This window comes from Ranitomeya imitator, chromosome 9 (assembly GCF_032444005.1).
Source record: "Ranitomeya imitator isolate aRanImi1 chromosome 9, aRanImi1.pri, whole genome shotgun sequence".
NCBI classification, from domain to species: Eukaryota; Metazoa; Chordata; class Amphibia; order Anura; family Dendrobatidae; genus Ranitomeya; species Ranitomeya imitator.
This window is the reverse complement of record NC_091290.1, coordinates 45,056,597-45,083,283: the sequence shown is the minus strand read 5'-3', so window position 1 is coordinate 45,083,283 and position 26,687 is coordinate 45,056,597. Positions and strand designations below refer to the sequence as shown.

Below are 26,687 nucleotides of genomic sequence, written 5' to 3'. Positions count from 1 at the left end.
TTGTCAGCTTTCTGCCTATGCACAGTACACAAAGCTGCCAATGAGTGCCATGGGTGGAGCTATACAGAACTCAGCAGTCAGAGCTCTGCTAGATCTGCAGCAGAGAACAGGAATTTTATAAGAGCTTCAGCAAGCAGCGCGGTAAGTTACATAACTAATCAGGATTTCTGACCCCAAATAATGCTGCTCTCAGGCTAGAAAAACCTGCTGACTGATTATTAACGAACTAGATCATTTTCTGATTACAGATTCCCTTTAAATCCAATACACGGCTCAGACTTTGGGAGAAGTAATGTGTTTAATCAGTGCAATATAAGAATCAAGTACAAAACAGAAAATGGAAATGTTACAATGCTGATAAAAAACCAGGAGGTTGAGGACTTGGGACTGCCGGCTGATTGTAGCGGAGGAATGATCTTGACATCAAGGCTGGGTACTGTATATAAAAATGAGCCATCGTGTTACTTCTTGCAGCGATCCTGTTGAAGATAAAACAAATCACATGTGTCAGTGCCAGCCCTCCCCTGATGGCCGGCAGCCCAAGACATTACCCACTGACTCCATTATGGACGACCACAGGCAGGTAGAATATTCATAAGTGGCATGACTAAGGCTAGGCAGTACATGAAAGACAAATATTAAGGTTATTTTTACATTTGGGAGGAAGGATGATTAACCAGTGTATTCCATGTACCTTTAACATTTTTTCTAGTTTGATGGCATCTGCAGCAAACTTCCTGATCCCGTCAGATAGTTTCTCCACTGCCATTTGGTCTTCATTGTGTTCCCAACGGAAAGATTTTTCATCCAAGTGGATCTTCTCTAGATTGCAGGCCTGGGCTGGATGACAAAGGAAACGTGCATAAGATACTGTGCAATTTAAGACAGGAATTGTGTAATTTCTACATAGTCATTCCTTTTCTTATAGTCCTAATCTGTTCACATTGCCATCATTTATTTTACATATTGATCATTTGCCCATCGTGAGTTTTAACGCCGTGTTGTTCTGCAGCATAACAAATACAAGTACCCAACGTAAAGCAGCAATACTCACTTAAAGAAAGTGGCCACAAGATGGCGCTGCAGCATTTGTAATCGCTACACTGCATGTGGTCGATGTATAGCCACTCTGCTCTTATACCAGAACCACAGAAGCTTATTCTTTAGTTCTTTTATTGGCAAATTTGCAAATAGATTTTATAACCAAGCAACTCTGCAATTTACTTAGTTCTCTGCTCTCAAGAACAGTCATTTTTAAATTTGGTTTCCTATTCATTGCCTAGGTTACCTGCCACCGCTGCAGTGCAGCAGTGGTGGTCGAACATGTAACATCTAAGCACTGGTCTGACATGTGCCGATCGCTGGAGTACAGGTTGCTCCCAATCATGGCAGCTTCTGCATCACTTCTCACATCGGATGCCGCTACATGAGTGCACAGATTGGACCACAATATCGCTGTTTAACACCAGGACGTGAACATGTCAGTACTTCAAAAACCAAAATCTAGTAGTTTTAGGCTCTGTGCACACGATGCGGATTTTGCTGCGGATCCGCAGCAGTCTCCCATGCGTTTACAGTTTAATGTAAACGTATGGGAAGAAAAAAAAAACGCTGTGCACATGCTGCGGGAAAAACCGCACGGAAACGGAGCGGGTTACATTCCGCAGCATGTCACTTTTGTGCGTTTCCTGCAGCGGATTTACAACTGCCCTTATGGAAAACCGCAGTTGTAAATCTGCAGGAAAACCGTGGTAAATCCGCAATAAATCCGCAGCGGTTTTCCACTGCGGATTTATCAAATCTGCTGGAATCCTCTGCAGAAAAATCCACAGTGGACCCAGACTACGTGTGCACATAGCCTTACTCCTTCCACCATGATACTGACTGCACGAATGTTACTCCCTCCCATAGTATAATAAAGCAGAGATTCCCATGGGAAAGCCCAGGATGGGGCGGCTACATGAGCCGGAGACGTCGCTGCCTAACACTACGAGTGTTGACCATGGTCGTGCAGAGACAGAGGCCATTTTACCTTCTTTCGGGGTCAGGGTCGGGCTCAGCTTAGTAGAGTCTTTGCTGAGCTCTCCCAGCAGCTTGGGAGAAATGGTCAGATAATCGCAGCCGGTCAGGGCCTTGATCTCTCCGGTGTTTCGGAATGATGCCCCCATGACTATGGTCTTGTAGCCAAACGTCTTGTAGTAATTGTAAATCTTGGTAACGCTCTTCACACCTAGAACAAAACAAAAAAGTTTTAGCATTGCTGTGACTAATAAAAGCAACGAGGCCACAATCTGTGCCATAGAACCACAGGACCAGATACATTTTAAACTGACTAACTTTGTATTCTACAGAATAAAGCAGATTCTCTCCATATCTAAAGATGGTTAGGAGCCAAATGCCATTTATAAATGTGCAGCTTAGGAGTCATAAATGCCATTTACAGTGATCGAGATGCAGCTTATTTTAGCTTTTTTTTGCATATTTTGAAATTAAATGGAACATTTAAAGCATTGTGGTGATGGTCCATTTCACCCTTACCCATAATGTACTAAAAAATCCCCCTTCTAGCACTGGCATATCATGTACTGCAACCACATGCATTCAGTCCCATAGCCCTGGCGACTGGTCAGTCTGTACCGATCCTTCGTCCAGGGGGAGGTGCAATACCAGACAGCACATGGGGGGTAAAGACGACCACTTATTCCTGAAAACCCTTTTATGCTTTATTTTAGGTAAATTCAAGTGATAGAGAGACGTGTGCACAACAACTTAGTGGTGCTGGGGTAGGTTCCCAAACTGTAGTGACAAGCAAAGCATAACCCGGCACTCAACGTAGCGGTGAAATATTGAGAAGGTTTATTCATCCCAATGTATGGCAAAAGACATTTTGGTCCCAATCTGCAAGCCAGAAATAAAGACGAAAGGTGTTTGGATACCGCGGCAGCCCTCGGGACACAGGCTATGTCCTTATCACTATTGGATATCCTTCCAAACACCTTTCGCCTATATTACTGGCTTGCACAGCCGCCTCTTATCACAACATATCCCGCTATACGTTATTGATGAAGGTCCCGGATTGGGACCGAAACGTCTTTTGCCATACATTGGGATAAATAAACCTTCTCAATATTTCACCGCTAAGTTGAGTGCCGGGTTATGCTTTGCTTATTTTAGGGAAAGACTTGCAGCACAATTCACAAGGACTTGCAGATATAATGCAAAATTACTGCACAACCAAGTGTTTTGTAATATGGGCGGCATAAGGGAGGGCACTGAACATGTATCTGCATTTTCTTTCCTGGTAATATTAACCCCTTCATGGCCAACTTCAGTTCCGCGTTTTTGTTTTTCGCTCCCCTCCTTCCCAGAGCCGTAACTTTTTAAAATTTTTCTGTCAATATGGTTATGTGAGGGCTTATTTTTTGTGGGACAAGTTGAACTTTTGAACAACATAAATTGGTTTTTGCATGTAATGTAAAACGGGAAAAAAAATTCCAAGTGCTGTGAAATTGCAAAACAAAAAGTGCAATCCCACACTTGTTTTTTTGTTTGGCTTTTTTGCTAGGTTCACTAAATGCTAAACTAACCTGCCATTTTGAGTCTCCAGGTCATTATGAGTTCATAGACACCAAACATGTCTAGGTTCTTTTTTATTGAAGTGATAAAAAATTTTTTTTAAACTTTTGCTTAAAAAAAAACAACCAAAAAAAAACACTGCAATTTTCCGATACCCGTAGCATCTCCATTTTTCGTGATCTGGGGTCGGGTGAGGGCTTACTTTTTGCGTGCCAAGCTGATGTTTTTAATGATGGCATTTTGGTGCAGATCCGTTCTTTTGATCCAGTTATTGCATTTTAAAGCAATATCGCGGCAACAAAAAAAAACGTAATTCTGGCGTTTCAATTTTTTTTCTTGCTACGCTGTTTAGCCATCAGGTTCATTTTTTTTATTGATTGGGCGATTCTGAACGCGGTAATACCAAATGTGTAGGTTTTATATTTTTATTGTTTTATTTTGAATGGGGCGAAAGGGGGGGTGATTTAAACTTATATATTTTTTATTTTTTTCATATCTTAAAACTTTTTTTGCCATGCTTCAATAGCCTCCATGGGAGGCTAGTACCTGGCATAGCCTGATCAGCTCTGCTACATAGGAGCGATGCTCAGATAGCTCCCATGCAGAATTGCTGCACTGCAATGAGCGCCAACCACAGGGTGGCGCTCATAGCAATCCGGCATCAACAACCATAGAGGTCTTCAATGGACCTCTGGTTGTCATGCCAACACATTGCTGACCCCCGATCACGTGATGGGGGTCAGCGATGTGCGGATTTCCAGCCAGATGGCCGGAAGCGGTAGTTAAATGCCGCTGTCAGCAGCATTTAACTAGTTAATAGCAGCAGGTGGATCACGATTCCACCCACCGCTATTGTGGGCACATGTCAGCTGTACAAAACAGCTGACATGTCCCAGCTTTGATGCAGGCTCACCCCCGGAGCCCACATCAAAGCGGGGGTTCTGACCTCAGACATACTATTCCGTCCGAGGTCAGAAAGGGGTTAAAGGGGTTGTCCAGTCCTAATAGTGACTGCAGATTAATGAGTCCTCACATGTGCACAACAAGCTGTCAGGATTTACAGGTGCAGAGAAGTCATGTGTATAAATTGCACTTCTGGCCACATTCCGACTAGACATAAGGCCGCACTCCAGACACTCGCATTGGGCAATGTCGCACACATCTAGTCTGCACGTGATCACATACCTTTGATCACACATCCGCCACTTTCAGCACAGGAGAATCCTGACAGCGAGCAAGATGTGAGGATTCAGAAGTCTGCAGTCACAGTGCCTGCAGACTTATAGTTTAAGGCCGGACAATCCCTTTAGTCTTTAGCTCTTACCTGGGTCCTCTGATGGCTCATAACTCTTCTTGTCAGAGTTTGCCACATGCCAGTCCAATATTCTCCCAACAAATGGAGAAATGAGGGTGACCCCAGCCTCGGCACAGGCTACAGCTTGGGCGAAGGAGAACAGTAGGGTCATATTGCAGTGTATGCCATATTTCTCCTCCAGAACCCTGTATATAAAGAAACCAGAAACCCTTATATTCAGTTACTGCATCATCACCAAAAACAATTACTAAATACACCCAGACTTACTTTCCAGCTTGTATTCCCTCCCACGTGGATGACAACTTGATCAGGATTCTTTTTTTGTCGATACCCGCCTCCTTGTACAGAGCAATTAGACGCTTGGCACGTTCCACCATCCCGTCCTTATCAAAAGACAGTCTGGGGGGAAAGAAAGTGCCACAACATGAGAAAATGCACCGGGGATAACACTGCCCAGACCAGAAACCAGAGCCTGCACTGGAGAGTCAACTGGGCGGGACCTAGAGAACCTCAGCAGGATTTTGGATGCTTTAAGACATGGGTGTAATGGGGGGGGGGGTGTAAGTCAATTAAAAATCTTTGAAGAAATCTTTTTTGATCGACCTTGGAAGTTTTATGCCAATGAGGCACAAGTGCAGCAGAGCTGGACAATGCACTTGGGTTTTCTGTCTGTACCCCACCTGCCAACAGGGTCTTTTGATATGTAATCAGAGCAGTGTGATGTAGGGGCAGAGACCCAGATTCCAGTGATTAGGTAGACTCAGTGTTTTATCAGCAGGAGACCACCACAACAGGACTAGGTGTCTCGGGCCTCCTCGTCCAGCCACTCTCCCCAGTACCAGCTTTATGTCAGTATACATACACAAAGCTGTCAGTGATGTGGGCTCAGTATTCAGAGAACTGCAGCAGAAGAAACTGATTACACGTAGTAAATCAAGATAAATCACTGAAATCAGGGTCTCTATCCCTGCATCATTCTGCTGTCAGATTACTTAGCAAATCCAGCTGACAGATTCTGAATGAAGAGCCATTACAGCCTTTAGTAGAGTCCAAAATCTTGCCGATAGGTCCTCTTTACGGGTCTGTACATGTCGTACAGTGTATGTGCTTAGAAGGTCCCCTGAAAATTAGCTGATCTTTGGGGGTCCCACTTCTAGGACCCCAATTAATCTAATTTAGGGAAAGCTGATAGGTTGAATCCTCCATAGTCTATAAGTGAAGAGCTGCATTTATAAGCGCAGTTATCAGTGTCACCAAGCCATCCATGTTTAATGCCATGGGTTTGAATAAAGGCGCAGAAGTTATTCATCAAGTGCAAGATCCCAATGTACCTGGCGTCCACCTCTGTGGAGACACGACCGGGAATTTTCTTCAAGATTTCGGCTCCAAACAAGACGAACAGTTTGTCCATGATGTTATTGAGCTGTTCCTCTTCAGTCCTAAAAAAAAAATAAAAAATAGGGCCAAAAAGACACAATGAAGCACAATCTAGAGGACGGCAAAGAAACTTTTGTAAAGCCAAGTAACTGCGTTTAGATTCAGCATTAATAGGATTTCCAAAATTAGGCTCTGGGCTCCAACGACTGATTACATTCTTGTAATTGCTAGCGCCCGACAACAATGGAGGCAATCAGAAGCTTCAGTGAGCACGAGGCCGCACAGAATACCGTACACGGGGAATAATGATAAGTGGCCTAAACTCTCCATGGTTGTGATGTAGTGAGGACAATCAGCATTTATATGCAGATTATTGGGGGTCTCCTCATTAAACCCCCCTCCGAACTAGTGTGTGGACAGCGGGAGGACTTCCAACAATTACCTCTGAACTTTGGAGCACAGGAAAGTGAAGAATATTCTCGCAAGCACTTTTGCATGGAAGCCGTAGATTGGTCGTCAAGAACGAGACAGTGTGATCTTTAGGCTATGTGAACACGTAGGAAAAGTGGTGCAGAATTTTCTGCACAAAATCCACATCTCCTGGCAGAATCCACAGCTGCGGATTTGTAGCGGTTTTTTTTGCTGTTTTTATGCGGAATTGATGCAGATTTTGTGCGGATTTTCTGTGTTTTTTGCCACTACGGATTTTTATCATGGAGGGGTGCAGAAATGCTGCAGATCTGCACAAAAGTAGTGACATGCACTTTGAAACCTGCAGCAATTCCGCACCATCTGCACAGATTGTTTTTTTTCCTATTCAATAACATTGTACTGTACATCACAGAGCGGATCTGCAGCGTTTGTGCTGAAAAATTTGCTGCAGATCCGCAGCAAGTCCGCATCGTGTGCACATAGCCTAATGCTGTGTGCACACACTTTCAGTGCAGATTTAATTCTGCAGTCAGTTTTTTCAGCGTTTTTGCTGCAGATTTCATGCATCCTGATAAGTGGGGAAAAATCTGCACCAAAAACAATTTAAAAGCAGCAAAAATGTGTGGTGTTTGATGCTGCGTTTTTCCTGCCAAGAGATGCAGAAATTTCTGCACCAAATACTTAGTGTGCACGTACCCAAAAGTGGCAATGTCCTTGCCCTGCAAAGCCACAGGGTTATTTTATGACTTCATATTACCCTCAAGGACGCGGCTAGGATGGGAGAAAATGCAGAATTGCCTGAGTAATTATTTACCTTTAAATCATTGTAAAAAGTGACATCTGCCCCGAGCGCTGGCCGTACCTACACATTACTGCTCCATGCAAGGAAAATACTTGCCTTTTTCTCCTCTTACAGGCGACACCAACCTATGCAAGGAATTGTCAGTTTGCTACAGACTGGAGGGTTGCATTTCTCAGCGTACAGGCCCAGAGGCACAGACATTGTACCCCCTTATATACACAGAATGGTAACTTACCCGCCGAGCTTTTTGCCATACTGAAGAGCATCAGTGACGAGCTGCTGGTATTCCGGCATTTGTGCTGCTGCCAAGATCAGGGACGGGTTAGTGGTGGCATCCTGCGGCTTGTATTCCTCAATAGCTGTGGAGATTAATACTACTCAGTACAGCGCAGACAATCTGATCCCCAAAGGAAAAGGTTCAGAAACCCATGAAATCAGAAACCCAAGCATTTGTCCCAAAATCATCATGGGCAGCTAATGTTTGTATGTGCAGCATCATCTGATCACAAACCCATAGAATCAGCTTTTTTTCTCTTTACAGAGAACTTTAGCAAGATGAAAAACAAATAAAACAAGCCCGAGCTGAAAAAAAAAAAAAATTGTTAGTGCCTCAGTTTTGGGGTTTAAGTTTAAAGGGGTTGTCCAGATTAAGAGGACTGCAGATCGCCGCATGACAGTGAGATTCAGACAGGGGAATGGTGACATTTTCTGCATGTATGAGATTTGTATACGTACCGGCTAGACTGCTGGAACATGGAGAAACGGAGGGATGAAGTCAGAACGTGACCACGAGTATACGAGTCACATACGAGTAGGAACGTGCCGGCCGCTTGCACTGGGAATCAGTGTGCCCAGCACGAGTGATCAGGTGACTGAAGACTTCTTACACTGGACAATTCCTTTAAGCTGCATACTATTGCAGTAAGATAGCCTTATGTCCTTCAAAGGATGTGGAGTGTATGAAAACATTTTAATATCCTTTGCCATATAATCTAAGCCTGTTATCACCTGTCCACTAGATCGGTGTGGGTCCCACCTCGGGAAAACCCAACAATCAACAGAAGACCTTCAGAGCCAGCCTGGAGCAGCAGAAGACAAGCATCCACCACCATCGACTCCCCCAGCCGCAGACCGGAAGAACAGGGGTCCTGTGCCCTTATGATTGCGGATGGTCCCAGCAGTGGAGGGTCTGCTCTACCACTTCTTTTTACGAGGGGATAAAAGTGCCCCATCGGCCATACCCCATGATCTAAAGGTCACCACCTATTCTGTGGATAGGCACTTGTCCCAATCAAACAATCCCTTTAACCCCTTAATGACCAGAGCTTTTTTCTGTTTTGCGTTTTTGTTTTTCGCTCCCCTCCTTCCCAGAGCCATAACTTATTTTTTCTGTCATGTGAGGGCTTATTTTTTGCGGGACGAGTTGTACAGGGTGGAGCGTGGTAATTTGCTGAATTGGGAATGAAATAAAAAAATTATGATCATTAGAAAAATTTATTTTATATTTTAATTATACTGAACAGTAATGGAATTTTTAAATTACATGGTTTTAAATAGTGTATCTGGCAAATGTCGACCTTTGCTATCCACACACTGCTGCATACGTTTTCTGAAGTTTTCATGAACTCTAACAAGCATGTCCACTGGTATTCTGCCAATTTCAGCTTCAATATTGTTCCTTAGGTCTTCCAAGGTGTTGGGACGGTTGATATACACCTTAGACTTCAGGTAACCCCAAAGGAAAAAAAAATCGCATGGGGCTAAATCTGGTGAGCGTGCTGGCCAGTTCACATCTCCCCTCAAAGAGATAAGCCGTCCAGGAAACATTTGCCTCAAACAATTCATGGTAACCCTCGCTGTGTGTGCAGTGGCACCATCCTGTTGGAACCATGTATCCTCTAGTTCCATTGCCTCAAGAGCCGGCTGAAAATAATCCTGTATCATAGACAAGTACCGTTCGGAGTTCACCGTTATGGCACGACCATTATCCTGAAAAAAGTAAGGACCAATGATGCCTACTCGTGATATGGCGCACCACACAGTGACGCGGTCCGAATGCAGAGGTCTCTCGTGAACTTCTCTGGGGTTTGTTTCACTCCAGTAACGCATATTTTGTTTGTTTACACACCCACTGAGGTGAAAATGTGCCTCATCAGAAAAAAAACACAATTGCGTCACGGGGTATCATTGCTAACATGTCTTCACAAGAGGTCCGCCGTGTCAAATAGTCCCATGCTGACAAATGTTGGACCACGCACATTTTATACGGGTGAAAACTCAGTTCATCATGAAGAATCCGGTGGAGAGAACGTCTTGAAATGCCAAGAGCAAATGATTGCTTCCGAGCAGAGCGTTTCGGAGATTGCAGAACTGCTGCTCTAACTCTCTCGATGTTTTGTGGTGTTGTAATCCTTCTCTCAGGTCCCCTTCGTACACATGACACATTCCCTGCTGTTCTGAATGCATTCACCCAATTTACAATTGATTGCCGTCCAGGAACACGTCCGCGAGGAGGAACAGCGAATTGTAAACGAAAAGCACGCTGCACTGCAATGATCGAGTGGGCATTTGAAAAATACGCTTCAACACAAAATGACCTCTCCTCACGTGTCCACTGCATGATGGCAACTGAAAGGCAGAGGAATACAAATCTCCCATCAGCCACTGTAAGCCACACCCACTCTCCCCTCTCTTCGACCGACAGTGCCGCCACAGCATGCAGTGCAAAAAAGCAAATTACCGCGCTCCACCCTGTACTTTTGAACTACACCATTGGTTTTACCATGTCATGTACTGGAAAACGGGAAAAAAAATTTTAAGTGTGGTGAAATTGCAAAAAAGTGAAATCCCACACTTGTTTTTTGTTTGGCTATTTAGCTAGGTTCACTAAATGCTAAAACTGACCTGGCATTATGATTCTCCAGATCATTACGAGTTCATAGACATTTAACATGTCTAGGTTCTTTTTTATCTAAGTAGTGAAAATAATTCCAAAGTTTGCTATAAAAAAAAAAAAAGTGCCATTTTCTGATACCCGTAGTGTCTCCATTTTTTGTGACCTGGGGTTGGGTGAAGGCTTATTTTTTGCATGCCGAGCTGATATTTTTAACCCCTTCATGACCAGGGGATTTTTCGTTTTTCCGTGTTCGTTTTTCGCTCCCCTCCTTCCCAGAGCCATAACTTTTTTATTTTTCCGTCAATTTGGCCATGTGAGGGCTTATTTTTTGCGGGACGAGTTGTACTTTTGAACGACATCATTGGTTTTAGCATGTCGTGTACTAGAAAACGGGAAAAAAATTCCAAGTGCGGTGAAATTGCAAAAAAAAGTGCAATCCCACACTTTTTCCGATACTCGTAGCATCTCCATTTTTCGTGATCTGGGGTCGGTTGAGGGCTTATTTTTTGCGTGCCGAGATGACGTTTTTAATGATAGCATTTCGGTGCAGATACGTTCTTTTGATCGCCCGTTATTGCATTTTAATGCAATGTCGCGGCGACCAAAAAACGTAATTCTGGCGTTTCGAATTTTTTTCCCGCTACGCTGTTTAGCGATCAGGTGAATACTTTTTTTTAATTGATAGATCGGGCGATTCTGAGCGCGGCGATACCAAATATGCGTAGATTTGATATTTTTTTTATTGATTTATTTTGATTGGGGCGAAAGGGGGGTGATTTAAACTTTTATGTTTTTTTTATTTTTTTTCACATTTTTTTAAACTTTTTTTTTTTACTTTTGCCATGCTTCAATAGCCTCCATGAGAGGCTAGAAGCAGGCATAGCACGATCGGCTCTGCTACATAGCAGCGATCTGCTGATCGCTGCTATGTAGCAGAATTGCACGTGTGCTGTGAGCGCCGACCACAGGGTGGCGCTCACAGCGACGGGCAATCAGTAACCATAGAGGTCTCAAGGACCTCTATGGTTACCATTCACAAGCATCGCCGACCCCTGATCATGTGATGGGGGTCGGCGATGACGTCATTTCCGGCCGCCCGGCCGGAAGCGGTAGTTAAATGCCGCTGTCTGCGTTTGACAGCGGCATTTAACTAGTTAATAGGTGCGGGCAGATCGCGATTCTGCCCGCGCCTATTACGGGCACATGTCAGCTGTTCAAAACAGCTGACATGTCCCGGCTTTGATGCGGGCTCACCGCGGAGCCCTGCATCAAAGCAGGGGAGCCGGCATCGGACGGTATAGTACGTCCGATGCCGGTAAGGGGTTAATGATACTATTTTGGTGTATATACAATCTTTTGATTGCCATTACTGCATTTTAATGCAATGTTGCGGCGACCATAAAAGTAATACTGCCGTTTTTACTTTTTTCTCACTACGCCGTTTAGCAATCAGGTTAATCTTTTTTATTGATCGATCAGGCGATTCTGAATGCGGCGATACCAAATATGTGTAGGTTTCCTTTTTTTACTGTTTTATTTTGAATGGGAAGAAAGGGGGGAAATTTAACTTTTATATTTTTAAAAAAATGTTAAATTTTGTCATGCTTCAATAGTCTCCATAGGAGGCTACAAGCTGCCACAACTCGATCGTCTGCTACATAGAGGTGATGTCCAGATCGCCCCTATATAGTAGAATTGCAGCATTGCTATGAGCTCCGACCACAGGGTGGCGCTCATAGCAATCTGGCATCAACAACCTCAGGGGTGTGCAGGAGACCTCTCGTTGTTATGCCGACACACTGATGACCCCCGATCATGTGACGGGGTCAGCGGTGCACGCATTTCCAGCCAGATGGCCAGAAGTACTTGTTAAATGCCGCTGTCAGTCTGACAGCGGCATTTAACTAGTTAATAGGCGCAGGCGGTTCACTATTCCACCCATGCCTATTGCAGGCACATGTCAGCTGTTCAAAACCGCCGACATGTCCCGGCTTTGATGCGGGCTCACCACCAGAGCCCGCATCAAAGAGGGGGTTCTGCCATGAGAAGTACTATGCCGTCCGATGGCAGAAAGGGGTTAAGGTGTAGTTCGGTGTTGACCAGCCCAATATGGCCAGCAGATGATTTGGTAACATGTCAAAGCTGTAGCACTCAGGATAATCAAGGGGCACATGGCATCAAAAATCAGGTGACCTACCACCACTAGTGTTTCATCTCCAGTAGGGCATCAGGCACTTTTGCAGCATGTGCACAACCCAAAAGAGAAAGTGTGGTGCCGATTCCAGCGGAGGCCATGAATGCTATTGTTGGACCTCCACTGCCTCTACCTGGAGGCCATACAAGGTCCCACTGCCCAGAACAGAACGAGGTCCTCTCCTCCAAACAGCAAGTTTGAGGGGAAAGTCTTGGAACGTTTTTAGACCTTTACACCAAAGTTATAATTCATTACACTGATCTAGATTTTTTATTGAATTAATGGCTGACTTTGATCCTGAACCATTAAGCTTCCTGATAATTATACAGCCAGTTTATTTACTGGAGGTAGAATAGGTGTGTTCAGAATATAGGAGGGCTGAGACAATATAAAGTCTTGCTCACAGTGACTAAGCAGATCGGACGGCCGCTGTTGCCAAATCAGGAAGAAATTTTCAATTAAGAAATGCAGGAAGCCAGGGCTGAAGCTTCTCACTTGCAAGATGAAGTCATGACAGTCCAATACTGTCCTCATTGCAAAACTCAGGGTTTAGCTGAGAGCCCAGTGCAATTTGTATTTGATATGTAATAAGGCTCCGTCAGATACACTGGGTTTCTAGAGTATCTACAAAGCCTCAGCTTTCATAGAAGTCCAGAAGAAAAATCAAGACAAGCGCGTCCATGTAGAGGTATTCTCTCCTGGAAGCCTACAGTGTGACCACACCTGTGTGCAGCCATATAGCGTCATACATATCCCAATAGATTGGAGGAAGATCTTATGGAGCCATACTAACAGGACAGCCCTTTACTATGTTTGCAGATTGGCTTGGTGAACCCCCAACTGTTACAAGGAACATTCGACTTCAATTCCAACCCCATAAGATGCAGGTCACTCACCACCACATAGATCAGGAAAGTGGTGTATGGTCTGGATATATACAGGGTCTCAAAAGGAAAAAAGGCGCATACAAAATTAAAACTTGGCAAATAATCCAATAATAGACAAGATGTCGGAGAATGGGGAACACCCGTTGTGGCAGTCTCACCGTCATGTCTGCCATATTGGATTCAGCGTTATAGTTTCCCAAACGGAAAGGCAGGAGTGAGCTCAGTCTCCAGAAAACTATGGCGTGCTTCAGGTTAACTTGCTGCTTGCTAAAAAGTCTCTTGTAGGGATGGTATGGAGGATGGCGTCACTCCAAGCAGAACATGGAGATCATCCTCATTTCTGGTAAATGACAGTAAGTCATCACTGGAGTTTTTAATTAACGCCACCCAAATAGGTCTCCCATTGCCCACAGCTAACGGGCTGACCCGAGACTCCGCTGGCCCCATGCTCCACAGACAAGGGCCACATCACAGCAGCTTTCTGAACGAGGCGAGAACATGTTGTGGCTTCCACATCTGTATCAGATATCGGTTAATTGGTGGCAGAAGCGGCTTCTTAAGAATATGGCAAGGAGCTCGGTGACTGCACTGTAATAGGAGACCTGTTCTGGGTCCAGTCAGTAGCACTTGTATGGACACGCACGCTTCCATTGTAAAGGAGGACGCACTACACGCGCTCTGCTTGGGTTACCACCATCCAGCACATAGTCTCATACACGATGAGTAGTGTCAATACAATCACACCATTGTTTTCAGACACCAGTCGCTACAGTACCCTTTACCCCCCTAGTCTATAGGAGTGACGAGTGACCTGGATTTTGCAGGAGTGAACGTTGCATCCAATATATTCCCAGGTAGAAGCTGTGAAATAGACTTATGCCTGGATGGACTACAAACTGCAGCTCCATATGGACCTCGCAGATTATGGCTAAAGCTGTATGCTTTCTAAATGGCCTCTAGAGATACAACTTCACCACAATGGCGAGTGCCCAGCTCGATGCAGTATGATGAAGCATGACATGATAATTCAGGAGTGCATAACAATACTAAAATTGCAAGTCACTGACTAATGGGGTCGTTTTGGTCTAGTCGGCAAATACATCAGCCTGCTTGCCAGATGGATCCTGTAAGTATGGCTTACAACGGCCCAGTGTTACTACACTAAACAGGTCACCATGCTATGACGCACACACCATGTATGCCACACTTACACCCTTTAGGGTATGTGCACACGTTGCGGATTCTCTGCGGTTTAACAGAAGTAGCATGTCACTTTTTTGTGAACCTGCAGCGTTTTTGTACCCATTCCATTATAGAAAACAGCAGGGGTAAAAAACGCAGCAAATCTGCAAGAAAACCGCAGCAAAAAACGCTGCAGAACTGCACAAAAAACGGGAATCCGCACCAGAAATTCTTAAGCCTAATCCGCAACATATGCACATAGCCTTATACACTGGGACATAACCCGATAAAAGGAAAGTACAGTTAAAGCGTGTGCAGCGCTAACCTAGTAGAGTAGCCGATTCTACAGTATGCTGTGCCTCAATGCACATTCACAGTGAGATCTCTTACATAGCCCCATTAGAGCTGAATCACAGATTATAAGACCAGGGCTCCCACAGCTCATGGGTAACCCCATTTGGGTGTACACTGGTCCGTGTATGGGGTCTATGTTGAGCCGCTTTAGTTGTGAGCGACTAGGGAGTAAAGTTGAGCAGATGTTCGGAAACAAGCGCTGAATCCGAATTTGCCATATTTGTGCAGTTTTGGCACCCTATACGTGCCGAATTTATGTTTGATGATGTCTTCTGACCATATTCGCTCAACTCTAGTCCCATAGACTCCAGTGACATTTGGCTGTGTTCGTCAAATATTGAAAATGCAATAAGCACAGGCGATTGTAATCTAAACTTTGCAAAATTCGCTCAACTCTACCAGGAAGGCCTCCAGTGACGGACCTGCCGAGTCAGCTCTAGCACATTCAGCCCAGTCTATAGTAGACAATGTAATCTCCGATCCGTGCCTGTCTCTGGCAGTGGTGTTTTGCTTGCTATGAACATTAATTCTAGTCAGGCAGGAAAACCAACTTACAAACAAGTGTTTCCACACGGCTCCTGCAACACATTGCTCCACGGTGCTGCAAACCAATTTGGTAACTAGATATTACACTTTCCATAGAACAGGAACTTGGGCAATTATGATGAAAAACTACCCGAGACTTTCTAGTCCTGTAATGCAAAAGCAGGAAACCGATTATAAACTAGATACGGTAAACCAAATACCATGGAGAAGCCACATCACTTCTACACACAAGGGTCAGCCGCCATTAATCCAAATATTTCACTAGGGTATAATATCACTAAAGATAGAGACCCTGGGCATGCAGCACTGTGCACCAAAATGTTGGCAAAGGTTTCTTGCACAAAGTAAGCCAAGTAAACAGTGGTGTAAACCTAGACTAGTCTAAATATGTGACAGATTTATGTACAGTTGGGGAAATAAGTATTTGATACACTGCCAATTTTGCAAGTTCTCCCTCCTCCAAAGAATGGAGAGGTCTAATTTTTATTGTAGGTACACTTCAAGATAGAACACAAATTACGTTACCATTAACACTACGCCACCATGGATGAAAATCCTGCAGGGCACGCAAGGTCCCCCTGCACACGCAAGCACATGTCCAGGCCCATTTAAAGTTCACCAATGACCATCAGGATGATCCAGAGAAGACATTGGAGAAGATCATGTCAGATAAAACAGAAATATGACTTTTTGGTATCAACTGCACTAACCGTGTTTGGAGAAAGGAGGATGATTACAACCCCAAGAACACCATCCCAACAGTGAAGCATGGTGGAGAAAACAGGCTTTGGAGGTGCTTGAAGGAAGGATGGATAGGGTTATGTTTTGCAAGATTTTGGAAATTGGAGCCCTTATAACTCACAGACAAAGCTGGGGCTACCATAGTCAGTGGGACTGTAGCAGGGATCACAGAGCATGCTGGCAAGTAATCCTTTATTCCATGTGCTGCAACATTAAGTTGTGCACACAGTCAGGAGAAATTAAAGATTGGTCTGAACTGCGGTCCCTGAGAATCGTCCAGGGCCAGAGAAAAGGACATGATGGAAAACAAAGCAAGAATTCCTAATGCAGAGGTGAATGTAGTCTAATCAGAATAAATATTAAGTATACTTTATAGTCTTTACCCTGCATGCATCTTTAGGGTCAGATCATGTGGAACCTTGGTGTATCGGTAAATGCCTAATTTAGGTCATGGCAAGAACAAGTGTCATTACATATTGTAAATCCAATTTGCCATCATCTAACCCCACAGCTTCTAAAACTGCTGTAAACTTAAGATTGGAGTGGTTTCCAGTCTGACTTTCATATGGGAGTCTGGTGGCAAATCACTATGGTCATCGTGTAGGTTGCAAACAAGACTGATATAGAGAAGAACGATGTAATTTAGATGCAAGAGCAAACGGAGATGTAATCCTGTCCTCCACCCGCAGTGTGCGCACCCTGTACACTCATGCTGGACCCATCTGCTGATGTCATGCTAGCACAGCTTTCCCGTCATTGTACATGAAATCCTCAGATAAAGGTGCAGACGTGCCCTGGCTTTAGTTACTAATATTTGTGTTACCACTCCTTTCTTACAGGCCACTTAAGGTGAACCAGGGACAACGCTTCCCATCTTCCAGGACTACTGTGCCCTATGGGAACTTTGTGCTATATTTAACGAAAAAAAAAAAAAAAAAGAATCACAGCCAGTCTACAGTGCCCACAGCATCAGAACTGTTCTGAGAATTACCCCTCAGCTCCCGTTACCATGTACTTTGTGCTTGACCTCCATATTCAGTGTATTTATTGGGCATGTTGACTTTAATCTACCCAAGAAAAAGTAGGTAAAGGTATGTGCCAACGGTCTCAAATAGTCAGTTGCTTTGGACGCAGCCCATTTCCGATGCATCCAAAGCGCTGCCGGCTTTTGCACACAGGCGATTCCGCATGTATTCATTGAACCGTGCGGAATCACAGCGTCCTATACATTGTACGGGCGAGCTTCATCTAGCAGACTCACATCTCTGCAAGATAAATTGACATGCTGCGGTCCGGAAAGAAGAGCCACACGTCCGTCTCTGCAGGTGATCCGCGGGCATCTGTGCACACATAGGGGCTATGAGCCTTCTTGAAATCCCATCCACTATGCGGTAACATCTGGCCGCTGGAGATCGGACGCTGTGTGGAGGTACGCAGCGTCCAACCTGCAGCATTTACTGACCGTGAGAACATACCCTCAGAGGGATACCATGCTTCCACTTGAAGATGCAATGTAAGACTTTAAATGCAGGGGAAGTCTATGGCCACAGTTACTCCAGCCAATAATGGCCAGAAGAGCTGATCTCACTGCCTCCAAAGCCTTCCCTTGTATAGACTACTACATTTTGTACATAACACTAGAACACAGCCATGTGTATGAGCCCGTAAAGGGCTTTTCATGGCATATCAGCAGGATGCTTGCCTGGCCATTTTTGGAAAGCCAGATAACCCCCTTTCTCAACATGTGGGTGCTTTATGGGAATACTCCTTTCAGGGTTGTTTTTTTTCCCCAGCAAACCTTAACACTGCACAACATATTGCCTTTCTAATTTTCTTTATGTTTCAATCCCTCACCATTTTTCAACATCCTGGATTTTAGCAAACAAAAAACTTGCATCTAGAGCAATCAGGTAAAAGCCCAATATAAATCACAGCAGAGTTTACACTGAGTGAAACATCCACATCTTTCTAATAGGTTGCATTTCCATTTCTCACCATTTTCAACATTTGTAGTCAGTGAATGTTATCAATCACTTAGGGCAGAGGTGTCAAACTGCATTCCTCGAGGGCCGCAAACCATGCCTGTTTTCAAGATTTCCTTAGCATTGCACAAGGTGCTGGAATCATTATGTGTGTAGGTAATTAAATTATCACCTGTGCAATACAAGGAAATCCTGAAAACATGACCTGTCTGCAGCCCTTGAGGAATGCAGTTTGAGACCTCTGACTTAGGGGATGTGGACACCAAGCTCGAGTAATATTTTGGACCAAATCCATTCCCCCCCAAAAATGAAAAAATAAAGTCATGTAAAACACTTGAATGTCTCTTCCTAATTAGTGATCATTCTCTTTGCGGTTTATATCTAAAGTTGCTTTGTTATTTTTTTTAACATTCTTTCCTCGCTTCAGATTTTGAAAAACACCTGGTGAATAAAAATTGCATGTCACATTGGTTATTGAGTATTTTTTAGCTCTTTTGGGGGGTGGATCCTTTGCAAAATACTTCTCAAATTTATTTAAAAAACCCTCTGAACACAAACACTCCCAAAACAGTATTTCTTGAAGCAGCTTCTGTTTGAATAACCTATGCTCGAACCACTTAAAAAAAAAAAAAAAAAATAGTCTTCACACATCCTAAGGCTGACGTCACACACTATCAGTATTTGGTCAGCATTTTACATCAGTATTTGTAAGCCAAAACCAGGAGTGGAACAATTAGAGGAACAGTATAATAGAAACACGTCACCACTTCTGTATTTATCACCCACTCCTGGTTTTGGCTACAAATACTGATGTAAAATACTGACCGAATACTGCTAGTGTGACAGCAGCCTAGGTAGGGACCTTGTGCAGATAGCTCTGCTCCCTGCTGGGAAGTGGATACAGATGAAGTCAGTGTTGCGAGTTTGTCACAATGTATCAGTCCAGACCATTTGCCTTTCAGGGCATTAGCCATTATAGAGCTATAGCCAGCACTCAGCTGAGAGCAGACTAGCCATGTACAGGGATTGCTGCCTCTGAATTCACTGACCACCAATTCATTTCTTGAAAATGGCGAGGAACTAATGGAGACGCTCAAGTACAACGCTGGGTGTTTGTCAGCTCCATACACAGAGACTGATGGCGGCAGGCACCTTGTGAAGGGAAAACTTAAAACAGGGGTGGTGAATATTTTCTGCCAAGGGCCCTATAGATATTTCTATCATCCTGCAGTGATGGACACTACAGCAAACAGCCCAATGACACTGCTGGAATCAGGGTCTCTTGACTCCATTATGCTGTTCTCATCAGATTAAGCAACAAAAACCTGATGACCGATTCCCTTGAAGATTCTAGTGATCAGGGAGGAGCACAACAGGGCCCTCAATGATCAGTCATTTGTCATCTTTCTGGTGAGAAATGTCTATTATAAGAAAATCACTTAAAGCAAATCTCACCACTTTCAAGCTGCCATTTCCAAGGGCATCAAAGCAAAGATCAACACCAATTCCAGCACACATCACTCTGGAGGCACAGTCTGCACCATTAGGATGTCAAAGAACAGCTGAAACTTGTGACTGGCTGCAGCGGTCAGATGACTGAACCAGCACGTAATGCATGCTTTCTTGAGTCACCTGAACAATCACCGGTTCAGCACTCCTGTGACATTTGGATGGCACAGCCGTTGTTTCCTGAGCTGGCACAGACCACTGAAGCAGCACACACTAAACCCACGGAGCTGACAGCAGGAGAGAGCGTCAGTTTGTTATTTTGAGAAGATTCATGGCTATGAAAAGTATTTTGATGTCAGACAACTACTTTAATGCAATCCATTGATTAAATACTTCAGCAGCACAAATTTAAATTTGATTTAAGATCAACTCCAAATTATATAAATTAACCCACCTCTACCGTCAGAAGTATTAGGGCAGACTATCAACTCACTGACTACAACTATTGTATAATTTATATTACACTTCCCTGTGGGTACAGAGGCTGGCACCGCACCCAGCACCGAGGGGCAGCACTGGTCCCTGGCACCGCACCCAGCACTGAGGGGCAGCACTAGTCCCTGGCACCGTACACAGCACTGAGGGGCAGCACTAGTCCCTGGCACCATACACAGCACAGGGGAACACCACTACTCCCTGGCACCATACACAGCACTGAGGGGCACCACTACTCCCTGGCACCATACACAGCACTGAGGGGCACCACTACTCCCTGGCACCATACACAGCACTGAGGGGCAGCACTACTCCCTGGCACCATACCCAGCACTGAGGGGCAGCACTACTCCCTGGCACCATACCCAGCACTGAAGGGCAGCACTACTCCCTGGCACCATACACAGCACTGGGGAGCACCACTACTCCCTGGCACCATACACAGCACTGAGGGGCACCACACACAGCACTGAGGGGCAACACTACTCCCTGGCACCATACACCACTGAGGGGCACCACTACTCCCTGGCACCATACACAGCACTGAGGGGCAGCACTACTCCCAGGCACCATACACAGCACTGAGGGGCAGCACTACTCTCTGGCACCGTACACAGCACTGAGGGGCAGCACTACTCCCAGGCACCATACACAGCACTGAGGGGCACCACTACTCCCTGGCACCATATATAGAACTGAAGGGCACCACTACTCCCTGGCACCGTACACTGCACTGAGGGGCACCACTACTCCCTGGCACCATATATAGCACTGAGGGGCACCACTACTCCCTGGCACCATACCCAGCACTGGGGGGCACCACCACTCCCAGCACTACTCCCTGGCACCATAGATAGCACTGAGGGGCACCACTACTCCCTGGCACCATACCCAGCACTGAGGGGCACCACTACTCCCTGGCACCATACCCAGCACTGAGGGGCACTACTACTCCCTTGCACCATACACAGCACTGAGGGGCAGCACTACTCCCTGGCACCATACCCAGCACTGAGGGGCAGCACTACTCCCAGGCACCGTACACAGCACTGAGGGGCAGCACTACTCCCAGGCACCGTACACAGCACTGAGGGGCAGCACTACTCCCAGGCACCATATATAGCACTGAGAGGCAGCACTACTCCCTGGCACCATACCCAGCACTGAGGGGCACCACTACTCCCTGGCACCATACCCAGCACTGAGGGGCACCACTACTCCCTGGCACCATATATAGCACTGAGGGGCACCACTACTCCCTGGCACCATACACAGCACTGAGGGGCACCACTACTCCCTGGCACCATACACAGCACTGAGGGGCACCACTACTCCCTGGCACCATACCCAGCACTGAGGGGCACCACTACTCCCTGGCACCATACCCAGCACTGAGGGGCACCACTACTCCCTGGCACCATACCCAGCACTGAGGGGCACCACTACTCCCTGGCACCATACCCAGCACTGAGGGGCACCACTACTCCCTGGCACCATACACAGCACTGAGGGGCACCACTACTCCCTGGCACCATACACAGCACTGAGGGGCACCACTACTCCCTGGCACCATACACAGCACTGAGGGGCACCACTACTCCCTGGCACCATACACAGCACTGAGGGGCACCACTACTCCCTGGCACCATACACAGCACTGAGGGGCAGCACTACTCCCTGGCACCGTACACTGCACTGAGGGGCACCACTACTCCCTGGCACCATACCCAGCACTGAGGGGCACCACTACTCCCTGGCACCATACACAGCACTGAGGGGCACCACTACTCCCTGGCACCATACCCAGCACTGAGGAGCAGCACTACTCCCTGGCACCATACCCAGCACTGAAGGGCAGCACTACTCCCTGGCACCATACACAGCACTGGGGAGCACCACTACTCCCTGGCACCATACACAGCACTGAGGGGCACCACAGCACTGAGGGGCAGCACTACTCCCTGGCACCATACACCACTGAGGGGCACCACTACTCCCTGGCACCATACACAGCACTGAGGGGCAGCACTACTCCCAGGCACCATACACAGCACTGAGGGGCAGCACTACTCCCAGGCACCATACACAGCACTGAGGGGCAGCACTACTCCCTGGCACCATATATAGAACTGAAGGGCACCACTACTCCCTGGCACCGTACACTGCACTGAGGGGCACCACTACTCCCTGGCACCATATATAGCACTGAGGGGCACCACTACTCCCTGGCACCATACCCAGCACTGGGGGGCACCACCACTCCCAGCACTACTCCCTGGCACCATATATAGCACTGAGGGGCACCACTACTCCCTGGCACCATACCCAGCACTGAGGGGCACCACTACTCCCTTGCACCATACACAGCACTGAGGGGCACCACTACTCCCTGGCACCATACCCAGCACTGAGGGGCACCACTACTCCCTGGCACCATACCCAGCACTGAGGGGCACCACTACTCCCAGCACTACTCCCTGGCACCATATATAGCACTGAGGGGCACCACCACTCCCAGCACTACTCCCTGGCACCATATATAGCACTGAGGGGCACCACTACTCCCTGGCACCATACCCAGCACTGAGGGGCACCACTACTCCCTGGCACCATACCCAGCACTGAGGGGCACCACTACTCCCTGGCACCATACCCAGCACTGAGGGGCACCACTACTCCCTGGCACCATACCCAGCACTGAGGGGCACCACTACTCCCTGGCACCATACCCAGCACTGAGGGGCACCACTACTCCCTGGCACCATACCCAGCACTGAGGAGCAGCACTACTCCCTGGCACCATACCCAGCACTGAAGGGCAGCACTACTCCCTGGCACCATACACAGCACTGGGGAGCACCACTACTCCCTGGCACCATACACAGCACTGAGGGGCACCACACAGCACTGAGGGGCAGCACTACTCCCTGGCACCATACACCACTGAGGGGCACCACTACTCCCTGGCACCATACACAGCACTGAGGGGCAGCACTACTCCCAAGCACCATACACAGCACTGAGGGGCAGCACTACTCTCTGGCACCGTACACAGCACTGAGGGGCACCACTACTCCCTGGCACCATATATAGAACTGAAGGGCACCACTACTCCCTGGCACCGTACACTGCACTGAGGGGCACCACTACTCCCTGGCACCATATATAGCACTGAGGGGCACCACTACTCCCTGGCACCATACCCAGCACTGGGGGGCACCACCACTCCCAGCACTACTCCCTGGCACCATATATAGCACTGAGGGGCACCACTACTCCCTGGCACCATACACAGCACTGAGGGGCAGCACTACTCCCTGGCACCATACCCAGCACTGAGGGGCACCACTACTCCCTGGCACCATACACAGCACTGAGGGGCAGCACTACTCCCTGGCACCATACCCAGCACTGAGGGGCAGCACTACTCCCAGGCACCGTACACAGCACTGAGGGGCAGCACTACTCCCAGGCACCATATATAGCACTGAGAGGCAGCACTACTCCCTGGCACCATACCCAGCACTGAGGGGCACCACTACTCCCTGGCACCATACCCAGCACTGAGGGGCACCACTACTCCCTGGCACCATACCCAGCACTGAGGGGCACCACTACTCCCTGGCACCATACCCAGCACTGAGGGGCACCACTACTCCCTGGCACCATACCCAGCACTGAGGGGCACCACTACTCCCTGGCACCATACCCAGCACTGAGGGGCACCACTACTCCCTGGCACCATACCCAGCACTGAGGGGCACCACTACTCCCTGGCACCATACACAGCACTGAGGGGCACCACTACTCCCTGGCACCATACACAGCACTGAGGGGCACCACTACTCCCTGGCACCATACACAGCACTGAGGGGCACCACTACTCCATAGCACCATACCCAGCACTGAGGGGCAGCACTACTCCATAGCACCATACCCAGCACTGAGGGGCAGCACTACTCCATAGCACCATACCCAGCACTGAGGGGCAGCACTACTCCATAGCACCATACACAGCACTGAGGGGCAGCACTACTCCCTGGCACCATACACAGCACTGAGGGGCAGCACTACTCCATAGCACCATACACAGCACTGAGGGGCAGCACTACTCCCTGGCACCGCACCCAGCACTGAGGGGCACCACTACTCCATAGCACCATACCCAGCACTGAGGGGCAGCACTACTCCATAGCACCATACACAGCACTGAGGGGCAGCACTACTCCATAGCACCATACCCAGCACTGAGGGGCAGCACTACTCCCAGGCACCATACACAGCACTGAGGGGCAGCACTACTCCATAGCACCATACACAGCACTGAGGGGCAGCACTACTCCCTGGCACCGCACCCAGCACTGAGGGGCACCACTACTCCCAGGCACCATACCCAGCACTGAGGGGCACCACTACTCCCAGGCACCATATATAGCACTGAGGGGCAGCACTACTCCCTGGCACCGCACCCAGCACTGAGGGGCAGCACTACTCCCTGGCACCGTACACAGCACTGAGGGGCAGCACTACTCCCAGGCACCATACCCAGCACTGAGGGGCAGCACTACTCCCAGGCACCATATATAGCACTGAGGGGCAGCACTACTCCCAGGCACCATATATAGCACTGAGGGGCAGCACTACTCCCTGGCACCGTACACAGCACTGAGGGGCAGCACTACTCCCAGGCACCATACCCAGCACTGAGGGGCAGCACTACTCCCTGGCACCATACACAGCACTGAGGGGCAGCACTACTCCCAGGCACCATATATAGCACTGAGGGGCAGCACTACTCCCTGGCACCGTACACAGCACTGAGGGGCAGCACTACTCCCAGGCACCATACCCAGCACTGAGGGGCAGCACTACTCCCAGGCACCATACCCAGCACTGAGGGGCAGCACTACTCCCAGGCACCATATATAGCACTGAGGGGCAGCACTACTCCCTGGCACCGCACCCAGCACTGAGGGGCAGCACTACTCCCTGGCACCGCACCCAGCATTACTCCCTGGCACTAGTCTGCACCCAGCACATGGGCACGTGACCAGAAGGCAGCGTGTAGCACCCGCCGCACGTGTCACAGCTCGGCTCTGGCAGGGCACGCCAAGACTTGTAGTCCCCTCAGACCTGAACACACCGCTGTGGAGGGGGAGGAGGCCCCGTCACTTCTGCACAAGCAGCGCTCACCATTGAAGTCCCCGGTGTCGGCCACCACCACGGTGTGGCTCTTCAGCTGCTCCAGCGCGGACTCCTCCATCCTCTGCTTCTTCACTGCACAGTTGGACATCACAGGGGCTTGAATGGGGCGGTGGGGGTGTATATATAGCTGCGGCCGGCAGAGGGGCGCGAGGGACTCAGCCAATGGGAGCGGAGGGATGAGCGCGCGTCCACACCACACTGCGGGAGCGAGAGACAGGGACAGGTCCCACCAATCAGCGAACGCCGGGAGGAACACGTGATCTGAGACCGCCTTCTCACCTGCCAGACGTGCCAGGAAGAATGACAGGTCCGCTGACCAATCAGAGAGGAGGAGTCTGGTGGACGATGCTGAGGTAAATCCTGTCACAGTCCTGTCTGTGAGGGACAAGGCTGCACATAGTGATCTCTGCATCAGCCATCAATGTATCAATAAAGGGTGAAAACGTATGAAATGCTGATAATTGTACTTCAGTAACCATAGAAACAACTAAGGGTCGAAAAACGCCGAAACAGCAACATTTGTGTCAGTGTCAAAACTTCTTGCAGTTTTCATCCATTATCTGTGAGAGCACGGTGGGGTCGGGACATTCCCTGATATCCCAGGACCCCGGAACAACTCCTCAAAATTGGGACATTTATTTTTTACTGATATATTTTATTTATTTTTAACCCCTTCATGACCTTGTGAGTTTTCGTTTTTCCGTGTTCGTTTTTCGCTCCCCTCCTTCCCAGAGCCATAACTTTTTTATTTTTCTGTCAATTTGGCCATGTGAGGGCTTATTTTTTGCGGGACGAGTTGTACTTTTGAACGACATCATTGGTTTTAGCATGTCGTGTACTAGAAAACGGGAAAAAAATTCCAAGTGCGGTGAAATTTCAAAAAAAGTGCAGTCCCACACTTGTTTTTTGTTTGGCTTTTTTGCTAGGTTCACTAAATGCTAAAAATGACCTGCACTTATGATTCTGCAGGTCAGTACGAGTTCATAGACACCTAACATGACTAGGTTATTTTTTATCTAAGTGGTGAAAAAAAATTCCAAACTTTGCTAAAAAAAAAAACAAAAATTGCGCCATTTTCCAATACTTGTAGCGTCTCCATTTTCCGTGATCTGGGGTCGGTTAAGGGCTTATTTTTTGTGTGCCAAGATAACATTTTTAATTATAGCATTTTGGTGCAGATACGTTCTTTTGATCGCCCGTTATTGCATTTTAATGCAATGTCGCGGCGAACAAAAAAAAACGTAATTCTGGCAT

At 47.4% G+C, this 26,687-nt stretch overlaps 1 protein-coding gene across 1 annotated transcript; it reads right to left on the bottom strand.

Annotated features, from left to right (window-relative positions):
- Positions 1-279: 279 nt before the first annotated feature.
- Positions 280-25,636, bottom strand: TALDO1 (transaldolase 1). The gene is made up of 8 exons (XM_069740114.1): positions 25,422-25,636; positions 7,738-7,861; positions 6,223-6,330; positions 5,159-5,290; positions 4,901-5,076; positions 2,033-2,230; positions 695-840; positions 280-479 (listed from the first exon to the last, which is right to left on the bottom strand). The coding sequence occupies exons 1-8, from the start codon at positions 25,519-25,521 to the stop codon at positions 462-464; spliced, it is 1,002 nt and encodes a 333-aa protein (XP_069596215.1). The 5' UTR covers positions 25,522-25,636; the 3' UTR covers positions 280-461.
- Positions 25,637-26,687: the final 1,051 nt, after the last annotated feature.

What these genes read in the sequence shown, in the direction of transcription:
- TALDO1 (XM_069740114.1), bottom strand. Translation starts at nt 25,521, where the DNA reads ATGTCCAACTGTGCAGTGAAGAAGCAGAGGATGGAGGAGTCCGCGCTG. An exon ending in CGACACCGGGGACTTCAATG is followed by an intron (nt 7,862 to 25,421) that starts GTGAGCGCTGCT and finishes TAATCTCCACAG; the next exon opens with CTATTGAGGAATACAAGCCG. An exon ending in TGAGCCATCAGAGGACCCAG is followed by an intron (nt 2,231 to 4,900) that starts GTAAGAGCTAAA and finishes GTTTTGTTCTAG; the next exon opens with GTGTGAAGAGCGTTACCAAG.